Raw genomic sequence first — 21,867 nt, 5'->3', positions numbered from 1 at the left:
ATTGACTGTGCTGACCGCGTCAAGCGCGGACGCAGCCTTACAGTTGGCAATGGGATACTGATAAATGATAACTACATCTATGAATTGACCCCACTGATGGGTTTGCAATGCATTCTGATTGTCACGATTTGAAACACACGCCCTAAATGCAGCAGTTCTAGCATGCAGTCATGTAAATGGCATGGATTAAGATCATGCGAGCTCAAAAGACATGGACTTGGCAGGTGTAAAGGGCAAGATTCCATGGGACAAACGGAGCTGCTCGGGGGGGGAAATTGTGCTCTTCTGTGCTATCCAACTCGTCCAAGTGCAACAAAGCGGCGAAAGATATGAAATAACATGCAGAGGATTTTAGAAGCAGGACAGAAGGCAAGAAGTATATGGAGAGGGATTGATCATGCGACTAGGGTCGATGGTAAAGGTAGGTGACACGCATGCACAAAGAGGACACTGACTTGTTTCAAAGGGCTGTCAGACCCATCTGGGGCCATCCTGAATCTCTCAGCCCCCACGTGGTCGAGGGGCCGGCTCCCAACACTGTAATTTCGCGGGCGTCTGACGGTGTCAGAGCTGGACAGAGGCGTGAAGCTGTTTCTTCTCATCCGCATGGGGGTTTGGTTCTGATCAGAGCTGCCCTGGTGACGTTTGAAGGTAATGGGAAAAAAAATGTTGACGGATTCCAGGAACAAAAAAATTAATATTTATAATTCAACATCAGAATGTCGTTTTTAGCTCATGCGTATTGAAGGATTGGCTTTACGAGAATACATGCAGATGCTGTATATTTAAATAAAATATTACTACATGAAAAGGCAGACCGAGGTTAAGTATAACAATTGATTGAACAAAATGATGTACAGATGCAGCGGCCGTTATTCGAACAAATCACGGAGTCGTTTTTGTGTGTGTTGCTGTATTCCACGTGGCCAATCACCCCAGGCACCCGTGTTTATCGCGGTTGCTTTGTTTGAATTTCATGGATTCTGTTTCGTATCCCTGGCAGAAATGAATGAATTGTAATGTGTACAGTACTGTGCTACCGTGTCAATTTCAGTGTTTAACACTGTTTAACACTAAAATGCCATTTTCTGCACTCGCGTCTTAAGGTGGGAAGGTTGGAAGAAATCACACGCCAAGACATGGGTATTCCGAGGTATACAACGCATGAAATGTTCGAATAGCGGCCGCTGCATCTGTAAAAGGAACCTTGTTTTGACACATAATTCTGCTCCACATCAAACTTGTTTATGACGTTTCCAATTAGAGGAATTTAGATCTGTGTGAAAGATCAGGGGTGCTCAAGTCAAGTCCTCAATCCCCCCCCCCCTCCCAACTGGTCAGGTTATCCCTGCTTCAGCAGCACAGGTGGCTCAATCAGTCCCTGCTTCAGCACACAGTTGGCACAGAGGCAATTGAGCCACCTGTCCTGAAGCAGGGATATCCTGAAAACCTGACCTGTAGCGGAGGGGGTGGGGGAGGGCTTGAGGACTGGAGTTCAGCACCCGTGATAAATCACATACTAGAAGCCTGCATTATTAGCATACAATAGGACTGTAATAGCTAGTATAATGATGTAGGACTGTGTAAGATTGAATGTATTAGTATATAATTTAGACACACTTTAGTCTTTGTACTTACACACAGCTCATCTCCCCTCTTTTTGGAAGCCCCTCCAACTAGAAACGTTATTTTAAATGTATTCTTTTATTTTTTTATTATACCATTACAACCAAACCAGTGCAGCGATCTGCTTCTGGAAGGTGGTCCTGTTCGCTCGTAAGCTGATTCTGTTTTTTTTTTTTTTTTTTTTAAAGCAACATTTCCAGTGAAGATGATACCTTTAAAATGATAAGTGATGAATTATTTTTTAATGAGAAACCGCCTTTTGCCACAGTCTAGATGCATTATGAAATAGCACTGCTTAGTAAATATGCATTTAGTTTATGGGCCGTAATGTGGGACATCAGCAGCATCAATCTGGGTGGGGGGAGGGGGTGTAAAAAATAAAAACTTATTCTCAGAACAGGAGTAGGAATATAATATAGATAGGGGAGTATTCCTCATTCCCTGTCATGGGTTAACTTCAGCTCACTGTGATGTTGGTTTACAGTAGTGTACGGCTCCCTAGCCCATAGTTCTAGTCACTGGACATTGAAGTGATGTACTAATGCTTATCCTACAAGGACCACATGTAAGGATGTTTATAGTAGGACTTACCTCTGGCTTTTCACGGTGAGTGTCCACAGCATCAACATTCAGCTTGATCATTTCGACCTTACAGCCTTATCAAAGGGATACAAAGTACCACATCAAACTGCAGCCAATGTCCTGATATTGGCAATATTTATACTAAACCGGTCAGCTCCCTCCCGCCCACTTTGTTTTTACATGTATAGGAAGTAGGGGGTCCCCAAAGCGGACATTAACGGTCTTCAGCTGTAGAGATCCGCTGCTTCCTACACATGTGGGTCCTGAGGGAACTGCTACTTTAAGAGAAGTAACTTTCTCATTGTAGAACGGTATCCTGTTTCCAAGATGCTATGCAGGAAGTTGCATGGACTTTGAGAAGAGCTCTTCTATCACCCCAACAGGACAAATGAGGAGGAACAAAAACTCTTCTCTAACTAAAGGACTAATAAAGAGAATGTGCTAATAAAGTGGGCTTTGGACGGTTTATTTAGTTTAATCCCAAGGCAATGCCCGCTGGCAGCAAAAGAGTTAGAGGCGAACTAAGCAAGCAATTTTTCCCCCCTTTTTAACACGGTTGAAGCAGGGGGTCTCCGGAGCTGAACCCCAATAATTTTAGCTCCGGATACCCCCTGCTTTCAGAGATACTTGCCTCCGTAGGGGGTGCCGGTAGCCGCTCTGCTACCTTGGTTAACATTATGGCGAAGTTTCAAAGCGCCCGCACCTTGCGGGCCAATAGGAAGCCGTGACGTCATGAGGTTTAGCTTCCTATTGGCCCGCAAGAGCTTTCAAAACTTTGCTGTACCCCCTTTAGAGGTCTGAATCTCCAGAAGCAGGGGGTCCCCGGACCTGAAATGAATGGGGTTCAACTCCGGAGACCCTCTATATTAAACCTATATTAAAAAAGGACAAGAATTGCTTCTTTAAGGACTTACCATAAGCAACAGGAGTCAGCTTCAGGACGGTGTGCAGTGGGCATCGAAGATACGTCAGGTCATCTAGGACAGAGGAAAACAGATGAATGGCATCATTTGTAGGACTTACACTTCAATGGAAGAATACAACCAATCAAAGGCCCCAATCCAACCAATTCCTTTATTCAAATGAGGATCATTATCAGATCTTTTTACCTGCGCTTTTGTCCAGGAAAAAAGCCAGCAGACATCTCATGACCGCCTGGTGACAGATGACCAGGATATTTCCCTGCCGTTCCAGCTCCATGATGACAGGCTCCAGACGCTGCACCAGATCTTGGTAAGACTAAATTAGTTAAAGAGTTTGTGTTAGGGCAACATCAAGGGTCCCAGCCTCCAGGTGACACATGGCAAAGAGCAACGCAAAGAGCAGAGCAACTGCGAGATCCACCAACTTCTGATACCGCACCCCAATCCTGGGTTGACCGCCAGAGACATGAATGGCAGCCAATGTGGGATTGCAGATCAATATCCTGTACCAGAGGTTAGTGAAATTCCCCTCTGTCTCCTACAACATTCCAAACTAGACTGTACCTACTCAAACATTGAAAAGTTAATCAGGTCACCTGCGAGATCATTACAAAGCTAAACGTGTTTGGTTTATGGGATATAACGTACAAGGCAAGTTTCTTCTACACACCAATACATTTTCTCTTTTGCTACATTTTTGTGGTGTGCCAGACCACCCGTTTTGTTCAGACCTACGCTATACCTACCGGTAACACCAGCCTTTCCTGGTTACCGGCACCCTCTTTTCTCCTAGTTTTTGCTTGAAGTGTGTGTGTGTGTGTGTGTGTGTGTGTGTGTGTGTGTGTGTGTGTGTGTGTGTGTGTGTGTGTGTGTGTGTGTGTGTGTGTGTGTGTGTGTGTGTGTGTGTGTGTGTGTGTGTGTGTGTGTAAGATTTTAACATTTCCCCCATTCTTTGCAATGGTTCAATCAGCCTTCCACATTTTCTTCTTATTAGGAAAAAAATACTTTAATAAATGGATTCCAGGCGAATGATTGCCCACCTGGCATGGATCCCTGCAAATTTCCCCCTGGCCCGCACCACTACAGGACCTTGAATCGTTTCCAAAGCCGTCACAAGTGTCTAACTATATTATTCAATGTTACATCTAGCAGGAGTCCTTTATTTTTGAAGGCGGTACATGGGCATAACATGAAGCAGTGCGGCGAGTGGTTAGAACATTTGCAGAACCTCAATTTTGTCAATCTTGAAGCAGTTCACTGAAAATGTGCAGCAGTGCTGTGTATGGTCACCTGTCTATATAGCATTGGTCAGCTGGTCAGACTACCAGGAAACTACAGATAAAACAACAACTAGAACCAATTGTTCAATAAACTGCATTCACCTCTCCACCGGGATACCGATAAAGATATTTATCCTGATCCCTCAGTGCGAACTCTTCCGGGTACTTCTCTTCTATCTCTTGGTAGGTCATCTCCTCACATACACCCTGAGAGAGAAGGGGGAAGGGAACAAGCATCAGTTTAGGTTTTAAATGGACCAAGTTATAAAACAAGTGTCACGATCATGACCAGAGGGTTAACATTTCCATTAACGCATGTTTGAGCTACATTTACTAAAGCAATGCTAATCCATAAAAACACCTTCGGAAGCCATATTACAGCCGATTCCCTTGAACGGGATAGAAGACGTGTTGTGGCATTGCTCTGATTTATTAAAACAATTTCCAGAACGTTTGGTAAAGATTTCAAATGAGTCCCATTAGTCATAGCATCTACAGATGCAGCGGCCGTTATGCGAACATTTCACGCGGTGTATACCTCGGAATATCCATGTCATGGCGCGTCATTTCTTCCAACCGTACCGCCTTAAGACGCGAGTGCAGAAAATGGCATTTTAGTGTTCTGGTTTTTAAACACCTGAAATTGACACAGTAGCACAGTACTGTACTTACAATTCATTCATTTCTGCCACGGATACGCAAAGAATTGCACCCAAAGAAACAGAATCCATGAAATTCAAACAAATCAACCGTGATAAACACAGGCGTGAATGCCACGTGGAATACAGCAGAGTACACGAAAACGGCTGAAATGTTCGGATTAACGGCCGCTGCATCTGTAGCTAAGGGTAGAATAGCCTATTTGTTTTTAATCTGGTGGGTTCTTTAAAGTCAAAAGAATAGATTTAAAATGTACTTTTTTTCTGTTCACGAACCAGGTTTTTGCAGCTCACCCTCTGTGCCACTGGCCCCAAAAATGTGTAATTGGGACCACTATAGTCAATTTCACAGGCAGTGAAGAGGTTAAAAAAAAGGGAACCGGTTTTACGGCTTAGCTGAAAGGCACAAACTCTCCGATTTGCCTGCTGCAGGTTTTTAAACTCACGGCATCTATCTCGTTCAAGATTTTCCACTGTTCGTACGCCGTGCCCAGGGCTTCTGCAGTTTGGATCGTCCTCTTTAGCTGGCTGGTCCAAACCTTCAGGTCCACAATTGCCTGTTCCTCTATAAATTTTCTGAGCGCCTGGGAAAACTGGACAATAAAAGCACCAACCGATTACATTTTGCTGTTATAACTAGAGATGGGTGAGCTCTGGGGGGCAAAACCCAATGAAAGGGGGAGGGAAAAAAAAAAGAAGGATGGATGGATGAAATTCCCATTCTGCTCAAACCCAGAAGCAACAAACTTTCAGAAAACCAGAACTTAGAAAACATTTATAGCGGAAACACCAAAACACCACGGTCAGTGAGCATCTGTAGTTATAACCCCTTTGCTGGGAGAAGGTTCAGTAACGCACTTCTCAATTTCCTGGGCAACAGCTTAATACAGTATCTGCACTGGTCCACTGCGGGAGGCAAGGTGCCTGTCGCTGAGAACCTCTTGAAAAGCAGATCTGTCAATTACCACTGCTTTCCGAAGCCGCTCCCCACCAGGTGTCAGCTTGCAAATTGCAGGCATTATTGGTTGCAACTTCGGGATGGATAGTGGTAACGGACAGCTCTGCTTGCCAAGTGGTACTGCAGTGGCCGATGTCTTTCAGCTTCACAAGTTGCCCCTAAGATTTCACTTGTTCCGGACGAGTGGACGTGTGTGTGTGTGTGTTTGCGTGTGTGCGTGTGTGTTTGCGTGTGTTTGCGTGTGTTTGCGTGTGTGCGTATGGCATGTACAAGCAGAGCATGGAATGAATGGAAGACTGGTTTTTATGCACGGACACCGTAGGATTTTAGGAATACAAAAGGGTTATATTAAATCTGTATTTGTATTAAAGCACCAATCTAAGGGGGTGGGGGGGTCTCCAGAGCTTAGGGGGTGCCGGTAGCCGCACTGCTAGCAGGGTTCATGTAATGGCAGAGTTTCAAAGCTCCCGCTCCCTGCGGACCAATAGGAAGCCGTGACATCAAGTTCGGCTTCCTACTGGCCCGTGCGACGTGAGCTTTAAACTTCGCCGTGATACCGGCACAGGAAGCAGGGGTTCCCGGAGCTGAAATTAATGGGGTTCAGCGCCTATGTTAAAAATTCAAACCTATGTTACAAAAAAACCCAATCATTTTCTCCTTTAAGAACGGCTGCATTAAGGGTCTTTATGGGGACTGAATTGCAACTCCAACTTGCAGCTTGGCTTTACACACACCATTATGATTCAGTGGGCTCAACCAATAACCATCAGGTGCCCCCATACACTTCAATGGGATCCCCCTCGGAAATCTCACTCATAGTCGAATGTATAAGATAAGAGCTATGGAAAGGATGACAAAAAGCCATAGAGAGGGAGTCAAGAGAGAATACGTCAAGGAAGATATGAATATATTACACCAAGTCAAAAACCATTATTCTTTCAAATGGGCAAACCCCAAATCTTAGGGAAGCAGAGGTCTCAGAGACAAAACAATTGCTTTTGCAGGGGAAGAGGGAGGGTGGTGGTGTAAACAGATAGTGAGCTGCTGGGTTACGGAAACCTACCTGCTTCCCCTGTGCAGACAGGCCAGAGTCTCCCCCAATCCTCCCGGCAACGTTATACTCGCTCTCTCCGTGCCGGCACAAGTAGATGGTCCGCGGCTGGACATGGATGTTCATGAGATAGTAGACGATTTTACTTTGGATGTAATCCTGGACCCGGTTCACCAGGAATCTCTGACCCACGTTGATGACTTTAATAAGGGAGTGGTCCCTGCAAGAGCCATGAACAAGAGTGGGGAACAGTGTTATCAGGCGGGAGCACGTCATCTAACCCAATGGTGGGAAAGAGGTGGCCCGCCGGTCGCATACAACCCACAGTGGATTCACCTGCATCCCCCAACTGCTGGCAGCCTCAGCAGCCCGCTTTCCCTAGTGCAGAGGGAGCAGATATGTTGCTTGTGTGGATCATAGCTTCTCCCTACTCCCTAGGCAGCTTAATGACAAATACTTGCTCTCACCTCTCATGAGCCAATCATTAGTTCCCAGTGTAAGAGAGACAGTATTCACCAGATGACTGGTGCCAATATACATACTAAAATCAGAATGTGTTGGAGCAACGTGGAGAAGCGGCTGCAACCGCAGTACCTGGAAGATCATTGGGGAGGCTTCATCCAGCAGCGGAGCTACAAGGGCTGAAGATGATGATATATAGATCTATCTATGTGAGTCGTGTGTGGTCCTTTTAAGGGCTCAGAAGGATATCATGTTGCCTACCACTGATCTAGATGCTGAACCCGTTCACCGACAGAGCAACACATTGCTCAAAGGGTTAAAGCTTTTTGAAATTCCAATGGAGAAAAACTTAAGACAAAAAAACTAAATAAATTGTTGCCCATCACTGGCGTTAATACATTGGGGCACAGACCAGCGCTCCAATTATTTCAGAGTTTAAATAAATTAATTTTGGAACACTGCCGGGTAATTTTCTTTGTGATGGAATTAGTATACATGTCACCTAGTTCATTATTTGGCAGTATTGCGACTATAATTGTTCTCAAGGCAGCGGTGAACAACTCTAAATTCTGATACACCAGATGGACAGTCTAGCACTTCCTGTGGTTACAAACTGAATGCTTTCCCCCCTCTTATCCCTCCCCCCCCCTCCAGCAAAGCATCACTGCCAGTTACAGGTAAGAGGAAGCAAATGCAATAACAGGATAAGGAGATCACTGAATAATAAAATGAAAAACAAAGTAAGCCCTCTTTTCTCATCAGTAACCCTAAAAATATGTTCAATTCCACCTGCGTAGTGGTTTATGTAGCTTTCCAGGAAGGTCTACTTTTCTATCTTGGGGGGGGGGGGATAAAATTATTTGTCTTTTTTCTCTTTATTACAGGAATGAAGCAGTGAGACTCCGGAGCTGTACCCCATTCATTTCACTCCGAAGACCCCCTGCTTCCAGAGATACTTACCTCTGTAGGGGGCGCCGGTATCTGGGGAGTTTAAATGTCCAGGTCTTGTGGGCCAATAGGAAGCCGCCAGGGATGACACCACGGCTTCCTATTGGCCTTCGTGACATTTAAACGCTGCCATTTTGTTGGGCACACAAGTTCCCAGGCTCCAGATACTGGAACCCCTACGGAGGCAAATATCTCTGGGAGCAGGGGGTCCTCCGAGCTTAAATTAACACAGTTCAGCTCCGAAGACCCCCTGCTTCAATCCTGGAAAAAAAATGTGCAGTGCTACATGTTTTGCTGCTTTAAAGGAGTAAGGATTTTTGCAGTCAACTGGCAGTTATTTAGAATGAATATAAAAACAATTTAAGACCAAAACTTTTTGGAGGTCTACAAATCAAGGCAAAAGTGGTGCAAAACAAATTCCTCCAGATAGATCAAAGATAAAAAAATCTTCGTAATTTAAATGCCATTTGCTCCATTAACAGATATGTTGCATTTTGCAGACTTGCAGCAGGTTTGCCTTGATGTGCAGGTCTGTTAATGGCCATCATTAGCCATGTGCAGATCAGCATGTGTTTTTCAATACAAGGTTGTCCGTTTTCACCGTACTTGTCATAAGAATCCGGGTCCAGCGGCTCGTAGGTAACTTTATAACATTCGATCCTCTTCAGGAAATCGTCCATGACGTTCTCTCGGTTCCTCTCCGGATAATCGGGGCTGGAAACCTTCACTTCCTAAAAGAACGGAAAATAATCCAACGCAAAGAGTTTGAAATCAGTCACATTTGGCCAATTTCCACCCCAATCCGTTTCCGGCAGCTTTGAAAAAGGAAATTTGACTATTCGGTGCTTCCCAAACAACAAAATATATAAATGTGGTAGCACCACCCAGTGGTTGCACAGTAAATAGCAACAAAACCAATAAAAAAATATAGCAAAAATCTGAATAAATGCAGAAAAAAAAAATATATATAATGTATATATATATATATATATATATATATATATATATATATATATATATATATATATATATATATATATATATATATATATATATACACACACATACTGTACTTAGTTAAGTTATGGTGGGTAAAAAAAGTGACAAAAACCCTCCATAGTAAAGCATATAGCAATTGGAAATATTACTGTATGCTCATTTGCGTAGGAGGTAGGACACCGACAGGACCTGAAACTCGTGGCATCGGAGCAGTGTGACAAGCAGAGTGTCACTCTAGGCGGGACACAAGGCAAATCTACCCGGCAAAGACGCGCACCAGGATCCAGTGTCGGAGGACGGTGTATCAAAGATACCATTATGTGCTTAGAGGGCACAAACAAATGTGAGTGCCCTTTAAAAAGGGATTATTTATTTTACTGTGTATTTTGTGCATTAAAACTTTATCAGCATATTTAATCCTTTATGCCCTCATTTTCAAAGACTCTACTTTACTTACCAGCATTTATAATACTTTATTCACCACAGTGATCTATCATTTGTTACTGTGTTTGCCTTCAGTGGTTTACTGCAAATGATCAACTCCCCTACTTTCTCTTTTTTCTGTTTCCGGCAGCACCAGACCGGATGGATATTTGGTCGCGGCCGTCTCACCGCGACCAAGTATCCGCTGGCGTTCGGCCATAGAGGGACCCTCCGCCACAGCGCCTACGCCGCTGGACGCGTCTCTGATGTAACTTAGGGGTTAGTGGTTAGGGTAAGGGGCAAAGGTTTTTGGGGTAAGGGCAGCGTTAATATTAGGGGTTAGAATCAGTGGTAAGGTTAGGGACTTACTTTGGCAGCAAAGCGGGCGGCAGGTAGTGGTCGCGGCGGGTAGAGGTCCCTGCGGCCAGGCGAGCAGCGGCTAAACACCGGCTGAGATTTGGTTGCAGTAAAAATGTAGCGACCAAATCTCCCAGCCTGACACCAGGCCTCCGGTACTTTCCAGTCGTGATCGCTCCAGGAGCAAGTCACATGACCGCGCCTGGTGCTGGATGTAAGCAGCAAAAGTGGAGGGCTGGGCTCCACTTCAATTAAGCTGGCCACTCACCCCGCGAAAAATTAGCAAGTACCTGGTGTCAAAGGCACTTTAAGGGTTAAAGCAGCCAACACCCTCCTAAATTTTTTATTTTTTTTTAAAGTTTTCTTTCCACGCTTGGTGAACCCCTGTTGCTGCTGTATTTAGCAATTCTGCCGTTTTTAATGCCCATTCTAAAGACATTGTGCTAAAATGGGACTCTCTGGGAAGTTAGAATGGCCACTGCACATCAAAGCAGATGAGGCCACGGTAACAGCTGATGCCATAATAAAACCAGTGAAAAAAACCTGACATTTTAGCAAAATTTGAAAAGTAAGAAAAAGATCAGCAGAACACACAGTTTGTTATATCTCTATGTTTTACCTTTGGGGGATAATCGCTGCTTTAAACATATTGCAGAGAAATGCTTTGCGGTTTACTCATAACTACACGTTATTGGAAACCTGTTTATACTGAAATTTGCCATTCGCTGCCTGTGGGTAATACCGTGGTTACTTTGCGATGTAATGTTGCTGACCCGTCTGCCGGCGAAGGTCAAAAATGACTATTTTCTTCAATAACCTGTTATTAACACGATGAGCTAACAAAATGCCGATTTCAGCTACTTTCTCCTGCTCTTCTGCAAAGCTCAGCACTTCCCAAAGAGAACAAATTAGTTCACGTGACTCATGATACCATCTGGATTTCATACGTGTCTGCAAATGGAACACTAAATTCGGTATATGCTACTGCTAGGAAACACACAGATCAGGGGTGGCCAACTCCAATCCTCAAGAACCCCCAAACAGGTCAAGTTTTCAGGATATCTCTGCTTTGGCACAGGTGGCTCAATTAGTCCCTGCTTCAGCATAGGTGGCTCAATCAGAGGCCGAGTCTTCGACTGAGCCTCCGATTGAACCACCTGTGCTGAAGCTGGGATAGCCTGAAAACTTGTCATGTTGGGGTGTGTGGTCTTGAGGACTGGAGTTGCACACGCCCGACACAGATCATAGCCTGAAATGAAGATAAACCCACTTTTCAGCGTAACAGCTATAGTACAGGGCTCTTTAACTGGCCGCCTGCAGACCAACGAGCCTTTCAACGCTCTGCTCCTACCAATTTCCTCCTGGTTGCTTAGGCAGCCAAGTGCAATTTATCACACTAAAACGTACTTGTAAGTTAAAGGCCGTGTAAATATAGATGGTGCAGATCTTACAAATGCTTGCAAAATGTTGACATATAATAATTGGCTATTCTTCCAAAGGTATCTAAACTGACATGGCCCTTCTACTCCTAAAGGTTTTCTGATCTGGCACTTTGGAGAATGAGTTGGAGAGCCCTGCTGTAGTGTCTGGGGGAATTAATGACACAACCTATGCTTTTCTTCCCAGGTTTTAATCGGGTCATGCTCTATTGATCTGACGGCTTAAATAAACAAAATGTTGATACAAGCGCTCACCATGATGTTAGCAGCAATGACCTCTGGGTCGTCACATTCCGATTCCACAAAAAACACCTAGATCAAAAAGAAAAAAAAGCAGGGGTGATCAGATGTAATGAATATTCTACCATTTACTGTGATGCAGTGGGGAAAAAAAGCAATATATTGAGCATAATTTTAATTTTCTCATACAGATGTCACAATATACAAAGCGCTGTACATAGAAATTTGCAGTTGGTCCCTGTACGGAAGAGCCTACAATCTTAATTTGGTATTTACAAGGTGATCCAAGAGGGATCAAAAAAAGATTTCCCATATCTGCACTCAGCCAAAAAAATCCTAATTCAATAAAGTAGACAGATAGTCTTCAAATAATGTTGGTTTTAATTTAACACCAATTAAAACCAACATTATTTGAAGACTATCTGTCTACTTTATTGAATTAGGATTTTTTTACAATACACCTGGGCTATATATCAGAGATCTGTCCGATATGACTGAGAGGGGAAAGTTGGAAGTGCGGCGCAACTGCGCATGTCTGAAAGAAGCTCCCGGATATTCGGTTCCAAAAAAACTTTATTGACACACACCAGGGCTACACCAGCATCTCCCCCTCAACGCGTTTCACCCTTACGCAGAGGGCTTCTCAAGACGAAGCCCTCTGCGTAAGGGTGAAACGCGTTGAGGGGGAGATGCTGGTGTAGCCCTGGTGTGTGTCAATAAAGTTTTTTTGGAACCGAATATCCGGGAGCTTCTTTCAGACATGCGCAGTTGCGCCGCACTTCCAACTTTCCCCTGACTTGCATCTCGGCGGCGGCACGCAGGAGGAGACAAGGAGAGCGGTCCCACAACCGGAGGAGCAGGTGAGGTTACCCCTTCCCCCTGCACCGGTGGAATCAGCGACCTTAGTCAGCTCCCTTATGCCCACTCCAGTGTCTGACACTCTCAAACCTGCCTCACACAGAAGCGCTCGACAGACCTTCACTATCTGATATGACTGAGAACCAAAATCTATGTGGTCACAACAAAATGTCTAAAAACATTAAAAAAAAATAACTTTTTATTAACCAAATAAAAACTCACTAAGTGCAACATCTATACACTAAGTGTCGATTGTTAAAAATCCCCGGTGGTGGGATACAAAGGTATATTGAAACAATGTCAGTATACAGATAGATAATGGGAAATCATCTGTTTTGTAACAATATCCCCTGAGAGCAATTGTCACAAACGGCTTGGTTTGTATCGATTTAAGCAGCTAAATAATCTTATGAATCCAAATGATGTCAGTATGAATGTCTCAAATAGTGTAAAATATCCTGTTATAGCCTGTTTAGTAGCATATTCAGTGTTCACTGAATCATAGAAGAGGTACCATTTAGTACTGTATTAGAAATATATCCTTATGTCCCTGGTTGTTACCAAAGGGGGTTAATCATAATAGGGTGTAGTGATTCATTCAGCTATGACAGCATACATCTCTAACACAGCAGAGCAGATCCTTACAATATGGTGTAACCAAACTCTTTTTACACCCTAAGTTCTTTCTATATTCAGCAAGTGTAGTGACTGATCAATCAGAAGGTACAATGTAACCCATGAAAAAAAATGTTTATATATTTTTGTGTGTTTATATAAATCTTAATTTCGTGTCTGAAGGGACAGGGAGATAAAGTGACTTACCCAAGGTCACAAGGAGAGATGACAATAAGATTAAAAACTGGTTCTCCCACTTTAAAACACAGTGATCTTACCACTAAGCCAGTAATTCCTAACAGGTGGTTTACGAACCCCTAAAGGTTCGCAAATAGTCTTCAATATATAATGGTGGGGGCTGGAAAAATCCACTCAAATTTTAAATTGGTTTTGACATTATAGTGGGTTTTTGGAGCCGTGCGCATTAGTAAGACGCCAACTTGGGTGGTTTAGCGGTCATTCACCCCGTGAGCATCCAAATTCAGAGGAAGCCATTGGTGCAGTTTGATGCCTAACCAAAATGCAGTCCCCTTACCAAAATGCACAGTCCCTACTGTAATATCTGGGATTAGTCAACGCCCATGGAAAAAAAAAAAACCACACACACACACACACACACACAACATGGATTTTTCCAGCTCCGGTAAGGATGGAAGGGTCCATCATTTAGAGGGTAAGTGGAGAGGTCTTTAACGACATGGGGTCTGTGTAGTTAGGAGGGGGTTCACGGAACAAAATATTTTTTAGTCTGGGTTAATGTCAAAATGTTTGGGAACCACTGCACCAAGCTACGTCCAACATCGTAGGCTCAAGTAGGAAACCGCTCACCCCTTTACCAGCATGTTAGATTCCTACAAAGTGCTGTGTACTTTCTTAAACTAAAATTGTAATAATGGGAATTATCACCTTATAAGAGTTTTCCTTTGCAAAGTTTAGGATCAGGTCCCTCCTCTCCCGGGTCGTGTTGGTGGCATCAAACACCTGTCAAAAAAACAGAAGTGACAGAGAACCCATCTTTAAAAAAAAAAGGGACAGTCCCATGTAGCTCACACAAAACACACATTCACTTCCAAGGTTCCCTTTTTGTCTTTTCAAAATTAGGAAACGTCCTTATTTTATGGGGGCATAAGAAAGCAGAATGCAGGTCAAATCAAGTATATTTTCCAGCTCACCGTCACCCGTCGGAGGACCCGTCAGGAGATGGGAAGGGCACCTTAAAAGCAAAGTCTGTAATCAAAGTGACCAGCACATTACTTGACCCTGTGCTGCCATCTTCTCCCACATTGAACTTTTAAACAAGCAACATACACCATCTCGCTGTCCAAAGGGCCCTTAACGCAGGAGTTCTCAACTCCAGTCCTCAAGACTCCCCAACAGGTCAGGTTAAAGACATCCCAGCTTCAGCACAGGTGGCTCAATCAGTGGCTCAGTCAAAGACTGAGACACCTGTGCTGAAGCAGGGATATCCTCAAAACCTGACCTATTGGGGGTGGGGATCTTGAGGACTGGTTGAGAACCTGTCAGGAATCCGCTCCTGGCTTTGGCTGGAGCCCATCCATCCGGAGCTTTGCAGGTTCCAGACAAACTATTCCCTGCTTCTGCAATCACCTGCCTCCTGCTGCCTCCTGTGCAGCTCTGGCCTGATTGGCCTCCTGTGCTATTTAGTGCCTGCCCCGCCCTCAGGAAGTGGCTGGACATAGACATTGCAATCCAAGTTGCAAGTGACTTTGCTTGTCACAGACTCCCTGTTTGGCCTGCTAGGCCTCCTTGTGCCTGGTATCCTGCTTCCAGTCCCCTGCTTCACAAGGCCTTCTTGCTTAGCAGCCCCGGCGCTGCTTCCCTTGTTCCTGGCAGATTTCGCTGCCGCGCTGAAGCGGCTACGCTGGTGTCCCCAGTATTTCCTATGGCGTGTCTGCACCCCTGGTTCCTGTGGCCTTCCTGTTGGCAGTTCCTGTTCCCAGTGGTCTCCACCACTCTCAACTGTACCCGGCTAGGGGGTGCCATTTTGTGCTGAAGCATTGGATTCTGCAGTTCCTGTGTCCAGTGGTCTCCACCACTCTCGGCTGTACCCGGCTAGGGGGTGCCATTCTGTGCTGAAGCACTGGATTCTGCAGTTCCTGTTCCCAGTGGTCTCTACCACTCTCGGCTGTACCCGGCTAGGGGGTGCCGTTCAGTGCTGTAGCACTGGATTCTGCAGTTCCTGTTCCCAGTGGTCTCCACCACTCTCGGCTGTACCCGGCTAGGGGGTGCCGTTCTGTGCTGTTGCACTGGATTTCCAGTTCCTGTTCCTATCCCTGAAGTACCTTCACCCAAGATTTCCTGTTGATGACCTCGGCTTGTTTCCTCGGCCCCCGCGCCTGTACCGCCTGCCTTGACCCCAGCCTGGATAACGTTAACCCTACCTTCTCCAATCCTGACCTGGCTATGTCTGATTATGGAATCCGAACTCCGGACCTGACTCCGTGGCCTAAGGTCGGTGCTTATACATCCCCACCTCAGCCCCGCGGTCCGGTACCAGTTTGTGGCAAGCACGTACGTTACAGAACCTTTGCGTTAACACATTGCATCTCTAAAAGCAAAAGGATAATAAACCATTTCAAATCCTAATTATTTTTGCATTCTGGAAGTGAATAAAACCACTAAGTAGTTATGGATTAGAAAACCATTCATTTTTTCCCCTGTACAAGTCATAATGCGGACCCTACTTTTCCTTACCCCTATCTGTCCTCCTTCCTCGGTCAGGTAACACTTCACATCTTCCAGGGCGATCAGAGCACACTGCCTGCAGCAGTGAGAGAGCAGGTGAGAGGCTCGCGGAAGCACAGCACGGGGCCTCTGTTGTGAACCAACTGCAGAATTATATCAGTGGCCCGCAAGCGCCGCATATCCCATAACCCAACAGTTGTCAATTAACACTGGACTCCCCCAAAAACACATGAGGTCCTCACTATCCTATTTACCCACCCCCCAAAAAATCTATATTATTTTTTTGTTTACACTTTGTGGAATAATAATAATAATTATTATTATTATTGGAGTGTAACCCACCTTTATTCTTTTTGTCATTATCTCTGTCACTTTGACTGTTTTTCCTACTTTCTGAATCTCCCATTATGCATGTCCCACCCAGTAACGAGTGCCCCTTCCAAGGTCTCGGGACCCCCTTTGGGATCCAGCCCCCCAGGTTGGGAAGTAAGGATTAACCCCCTCAAAGTAGAGTGTTCCCAATTACTCAGATCCAGCCTCCAGGTTGGGAAGGCCTTAACCCCCCTAGAAGTAGAGTGCCCCCAACGGCTGGTCTGGCTGCTGGAGGATGCGTACTTGCGGATTCTCATGGCCGCTGCGTTGTCATGCCGAAAAAACTCATAAGACTTGTAGGATCTGACTGCTTCTCGTCGGTACGCCCCAAGGTTAAACACTGTGGAAGCAAACGAGTATTAGAGTGGGCATGACTAGCAGCCTAGACGCCAAGTTTTTGCATGGTGCTGCGTTTTTTGTTCTCCTCTGCTATGGTGTAATTTATGCAAATGACAAATATACATGTTTAATTCAGGAAAACAATAGATGCTGCATAAATCGATTTCTAGGGGTGAACACCTGAAATACATGGAGATTCTAAGATAGATAAATAAATATGGTGTTTTAGCAAGGCACCCTCCTCCCCAATGTAATACTACTACACTGCAAGGATACAATACACACTTATTATTCTACTTGTAACATAATATTCTGCTCCCATTTTTATACTGTCTATACATTTTAGGGCTTTTGACTACTTTTAAAATTGCTGCTATTTCAACTGATAGAGCCAAGAGGAATTAATTTTGTTTGGTTAACTGCTTATCTATGGTTTTGATGGGGAATGTACAGCACTGTATTGCCGCATATTCATATTTCAGGGGGGACCCCACTTATGCATAAGCTAATTTTCACTCACTAAGCGAGACCCATTGTGTATTTGGGTACCTACCCTTTGTGGGCACTCCGATCCAGTTGAGGTAGCGTGTTAACTTCTTGGACATGTAAGTCTTGCCTCTGGCAGGCAGCCCAATCATAACAATAAGTGTCGGGGAGTTGGTCATGTATGAAGCCCATGCTGCAGAATGGACACAAACGGATACTTAGACTGGAATCCTTGTCCTGAAGAGCTTGCATCCTATCAGCTATGTATGTCTCTGATGCTCATATTTCATAATTACCCCTCTGTAAAGCCCTTCATAAGGTGCATCTGAGAACGAGAGGAATGTTCACAGCCCAACCTTATCAGAGATATGGGACCACATAGATGTCACATATTTGTAAAACGTATCTTGTGATAAGTGTTTAAAGAGGAGACAACACATCTTAAATCAAGAAGGATAGAAAAAGGCGACCAAGAGTCTTCAAATTATTCCAACTCCAAAATATGTTACTAAATATGATCAGGGCAGTAAACCTTTGAGGTTGACTAGGGAACGCCATACCTCAAACATTAGCATCCTTTAGTGGCTTTGTGCAGGGTACAAAACTAACACTTTCTGCACTTCATGGCTACAAAATTAGTTACAAAAATAAAATATAATATACATACAGTACATGCATACATACATATACACACTTTATGCCCTTTTTGCAACCGAAACCCCCTCTCTGCACAGCAAACACATCCCACTTTGTTCTTAAAAAAAACATGACTCCATTAAGAATTTGCACTTGGCATTATTTCAAAATAGATTACACAGGGGCGTACAGAGTATTCATTTGAAATATAGAACACCGGCTTTCCCCCCCTCGGTGTCGGGTACTAAATAAAATGTGGACACTCACAGCATTTTTTCTCAGCGCTTCTGGATGCTGACACATTGCCTCCGCTGCTGTTGCACTGTCCGGGGTCCTGATTTATCTCAGACATTGCAGGGGCTTCCAGCTATACAGGAAAATAATTTCTTTTTAGCTTTTCCACACAAGACGTCATGCAATACCAGAAGACAAAAGCACACAACATTGATAGGACAACATGAAGTTGTCCCTATGCCACTCAGTATTGTGACATAACAGATCCAGTGTTTTCAAGACTTGGGACTGTAAATCATTATCGGGTCAGAACAGACTGCTGCTCTCCGGTTAGGACTGGGGTATTCTGATCCCTGGGACCTCCCTCGACACCATCACAAACACCCGCAGGGGCTTATGGCTTTTCACAGCCCAAATATTTTGAATATTTCAGGCTGGGCTGTCTCAGAGAGTCTGTGCTTGGTTAGAAAAGCCTCCTATTCGGGACACGAGTACCCCATTAATGGAAGGAGTGCTTTATAATTCTCATTAGTCAAACATGTTCATTTACACTGGGTGTGTGTGTGTGTCGCACGGCACGCATATGTGTCACTGTATGAATTTATATCACTGTACATGTCTATATACTGCTGCATGTATATTATTGAGTGTCCCTGTCTGTACCAAAAGTACAATCTATTGGGTGGGACAAGCCCCGCCACAACTTTTCAGGTGCAGGATTATAGCAGTAGTTTATTTCTGTTTCACTTCACCTCCACAGCTCCTGTGCCGATAGCAGAGCTCTGGGCATCAGGGGTTGTCCTGTCCCTGCATAGAGGCTGCGTTGGAGAAGCAATACCGTACTAGACATGCCCCCCCCCCACACCGACCTGGGGAGGGGGGGGGTCTGAATTTATCCAAACACAGGGAACTTTTTCCTCTTCTACACAGGAGGTATCCCAGTGTGCAAGTGTGTCTACAGTAGTATGTGTATGCTATGTCTAATATATATATATATCTATACACACCTGTCTGTCCATTAAAGAAGTGTATATATTATTTGTAAAAAATAGCCCCATTTTGAGGATTTTTAAAAAAATATATACACAGTATGTTAGATCTATATGAAATGTCAGCCTCCAAAGACCAAAGTCAGGGAGATTTAAGAATTCACAATAAAACAATTTAGGAGAAGCTGACTTTTATCAAGGGAACTCCACTGAGGCCTATGAGACACCCACACTAACAATCAGTGAGATCCTTGGGTCCCACATATGCTAAAAACAGGCCTACTCTTTTCTGCCAGACTTTTATGATGGAGTCTGGAGATATCAGGTAGTAGGATGTGTGAAGAAGGCACTACTGCGCATGACAGATATCAGGGCCTCTTTGTTTTTTAAACAAGCAAATATGAATGGAGCATGTGATTGAAGCATCAATCTGCTCTTCTAACCCCTTCGGTGCTGAACCGCTGTGTCCCCCACTCAGTTTGCAGTCTGAGCACAAACACCCCATGACATACAGCGTAAATCAGAAGGGCCCCAGGGTGCCAACCGTCATGACGTATACTTTATGCCTATAGGGCATTGAATAGGGTAAGGACATCGCCTCCAAATAACAATTTTCATTTTTGACAGATTTTCAGCAAAGTTAGACCATTTTTAAAACAGTTGTGATTACCCACGTTTGGGGAGGTTGTGAGGGAGATTAAAAAATTAGCGAGGGAGGGAAATAAATAGAAACAAGATGGCTATTCAAGGGGTTTAGGATGCATATGCAAAAGTTCATTTACATAAGGTGCAACCCTCCTCCCCCCCCAACTTTTTAGCTGTGGTTGTTCCTATGGTCTGTACTAATGTATGTAAGGCTCGGATTATGTGTGAGTCAGAGGGTATGTATGAAGATTTATTTATATAGCACTATCCATGTACATAGTGCGTCACAACAGTAACACACGACATAATTACACATAATGGAAATAAGCGCTTGAGACATAAAAGTAGCATTAGGAAAAGGAGTCCCTGCCCCAAAGAGATTACCATCCAAGTGTTGAGTAGGGAGAATTTACAGAGACAGTAGGATGGATATATATATATATATATATATATATATATATATATATATAAAATCACTGTGCAAATGTGCCCCTATCTGTATCAATGTCACTGTGTGCATGGGTCAGATTGTATATGTGAAACTGCTTTGAGTGTACTGTACATGTCACTGTATGTATTAATAAACATATATAAATATGATACTGTATCTCTTTCAATGTGTATTAATATGGGTTATATAGTGTGCGTCACACTGCTTGTAGTGTATATGTCATTGTCTGCATTAATATATGTGCCATTGTGTGTATGTGTCACAACGCTTGCACGGTATATACATGTCATTGTCTGTATAATTAATGTGTCATTGTGTATGGGTCATATAGTATGTGTATCACACTGCTTGCAGTGCCACTATGTGTCATTTTATCCATGAGTGTCATTGTGTGTATGGGTCATATAGTATGTGTCACACTTCTTGTTCTGTATGTCTCTGTGTATATACGTGTAATTGTCTATTAATGAGTGTCACTGTGTGTTACAGTCATAACTGTGTGTGTATATATGTGTGTGTCATTGACTATTAATGAGTGTCACTGTGTGTTATGGTCATATAGTATGTGTCCCACTTATTGTACGGTATATGTCACTGTATGTATATACGTGTCATTGTCTATTAATGAGTGTCACTGTGTGTCTGGATCATAGTGTGTGTGTGTGTGTGTGTCACACTGCTAGTATACCTGCGTCACTTCGTCACCTTGCCACTCACCTTCGCTCAGCCTCTCGCCTCCTCTCTTCCTGTCACTGGAGCCGGTGACCAAGGTTGGATGGAACTGGAAGGAGACGATGACACCGGCTCAGTAAAAACGTCACGAGATGGAACAGGCGATATGACCGGTAAGAAACAAGCGAGCTGGAGGCGCGGCCATGGAGGGCGAGGCCGCCATCTTTGATCTGGGCTAACAAAAACGCCAAGAACTGCATGGAAAGTCCTTGTATTTGCTTTTTCTAGGGGATAATGGTGGTTTGCCCTTATCAAAGATGTCCGCCTTGTGACGTATTAAGACATTGAGTCTTTCCTATAGAAATTAGCGCCAAACAGGTATATTACCCCGCCCCCTTCTGTGATTGGCTGTTTGGGTAACTCCCCTTTAGCAACCCCACCTTTTTAGACCAATCAGTGCACAGTAGGCGGTGATAAAGGGATATATTGACGGGAAGAGACTTACCAACGGGATTGTTGCACCTTAGCAACGGGGCCTAGAAAGGCCCCTAGGGGCAAGTGGTGGTCACTTCAGCCACAGATAGATACCACCAAATGCCTCTCAGCCTCCAACCACAGTACACAGCTGTCCATGTATCAAATAATTCAGATTTAGGGATTTATTAACGTCAATGATATTTGTATCATCTTTAAATAGTATTCACACTCAAACCAATTCATTTACAAATTCTATTTCTTGATTTGAAGAGGGCATCACAAATCATGTCACAGGCGGGTGTATTTCCACTATACAATCATCTCAAAATCCATTTGAAATGGGAAAACGCGTGGGTTCCGGAGCAGAGTTCTAATCGGATTAATTTGGCTGGATTTAATGAATACAAGCGTTTGTGGGCAACGTTACCAGTCAGTGACTG

General features: G+C 44.1%; 1 protein-coding gene across 1 annotated transcript in view; it reads right to left on the bottom strand.

Moving 5' to 3' along the window:
- The window catches only part of PFKFB2 (6-phosphofructo-2-kinase/fructose-2,6-biphosphatase 2), a 29,287-nt gene extending 8,039 nt beyond the window's left edge, over positions 1-21,248 (bottom strand). The window contains exons 1-15 of the mRNA XM_075615205.1: positions 20,996-21,248; positions 18,227-18,326; positions 17,391-17,516; positions 16,742-16,838; positions 16,136-16,202; positions 14,327-14,401; positions 11,963-12,019; positions 9,096-9,220; positions 7,092-7,299; positions 5,517-5,663; positions 4,514-4,618; positions 3,318-3,447; positions 3,123-3,185; positions 2,218-2,282; positions 456-635 (exon numbers count right to left, since the gene is read on the bottom strand). Of these exons, the coding sequence (XP_075471320.1) occupies positions 456-635; positions 2,218-2,282; positions 3,123-3,185; positions 3,318-3,447; positions 4,514-4,618; positions 5,517-5,663; positions 7,092-7,299; positions 9,096-9,220; positions 11,963-12,019; positions 14,327-14,401; positions 16,136-16,202; positions 16,742-16,838; positions 17,391-17,516; positions 18,227-18,311 (1,530 nt within the window). The 5' untranslated portion in view covers positions 18,312-18,326; positions 20,996-21,248. The remainder of the gene's footprint in view (positions 1-455; positions 636-2,217; positions 2,283-3,122; positions 3,186-3,317; positions 3,448-4,513; positions 4,619-5,516; positions 5,664-7,091; positions 7,300-9,095; positions 9,221-11,962; positions 12,020-14,326; positions 14,402-16,135; positions 16,203-16,741; positions 16,839-17,390; positions 17,517-18,226; positions 18,327-20,995) is intronic.
- Between the last annotated feature and the right edge of the window lie 619 nt (positions 21,249-21,867).

The sequence above is a fragment of the Ascaphus truei genome, chromosome 9, assembly GCF_040206685.1.
Source record: "Ascaphus truei isolate aAscTru1 chromosome 9, aAscTru1.hap1, whole genome shotgun sequence".
Taxonomy (NCBI): domain Eukaryota; kingdom Metazoa; phylum Chordata; class Amphibia; order Anura; family Ascaphidae; genus Ascaphus; species Ascaphus truei.
This window is presented reverse-complemented; position numbering and strand designations above follow the sequence as displayed.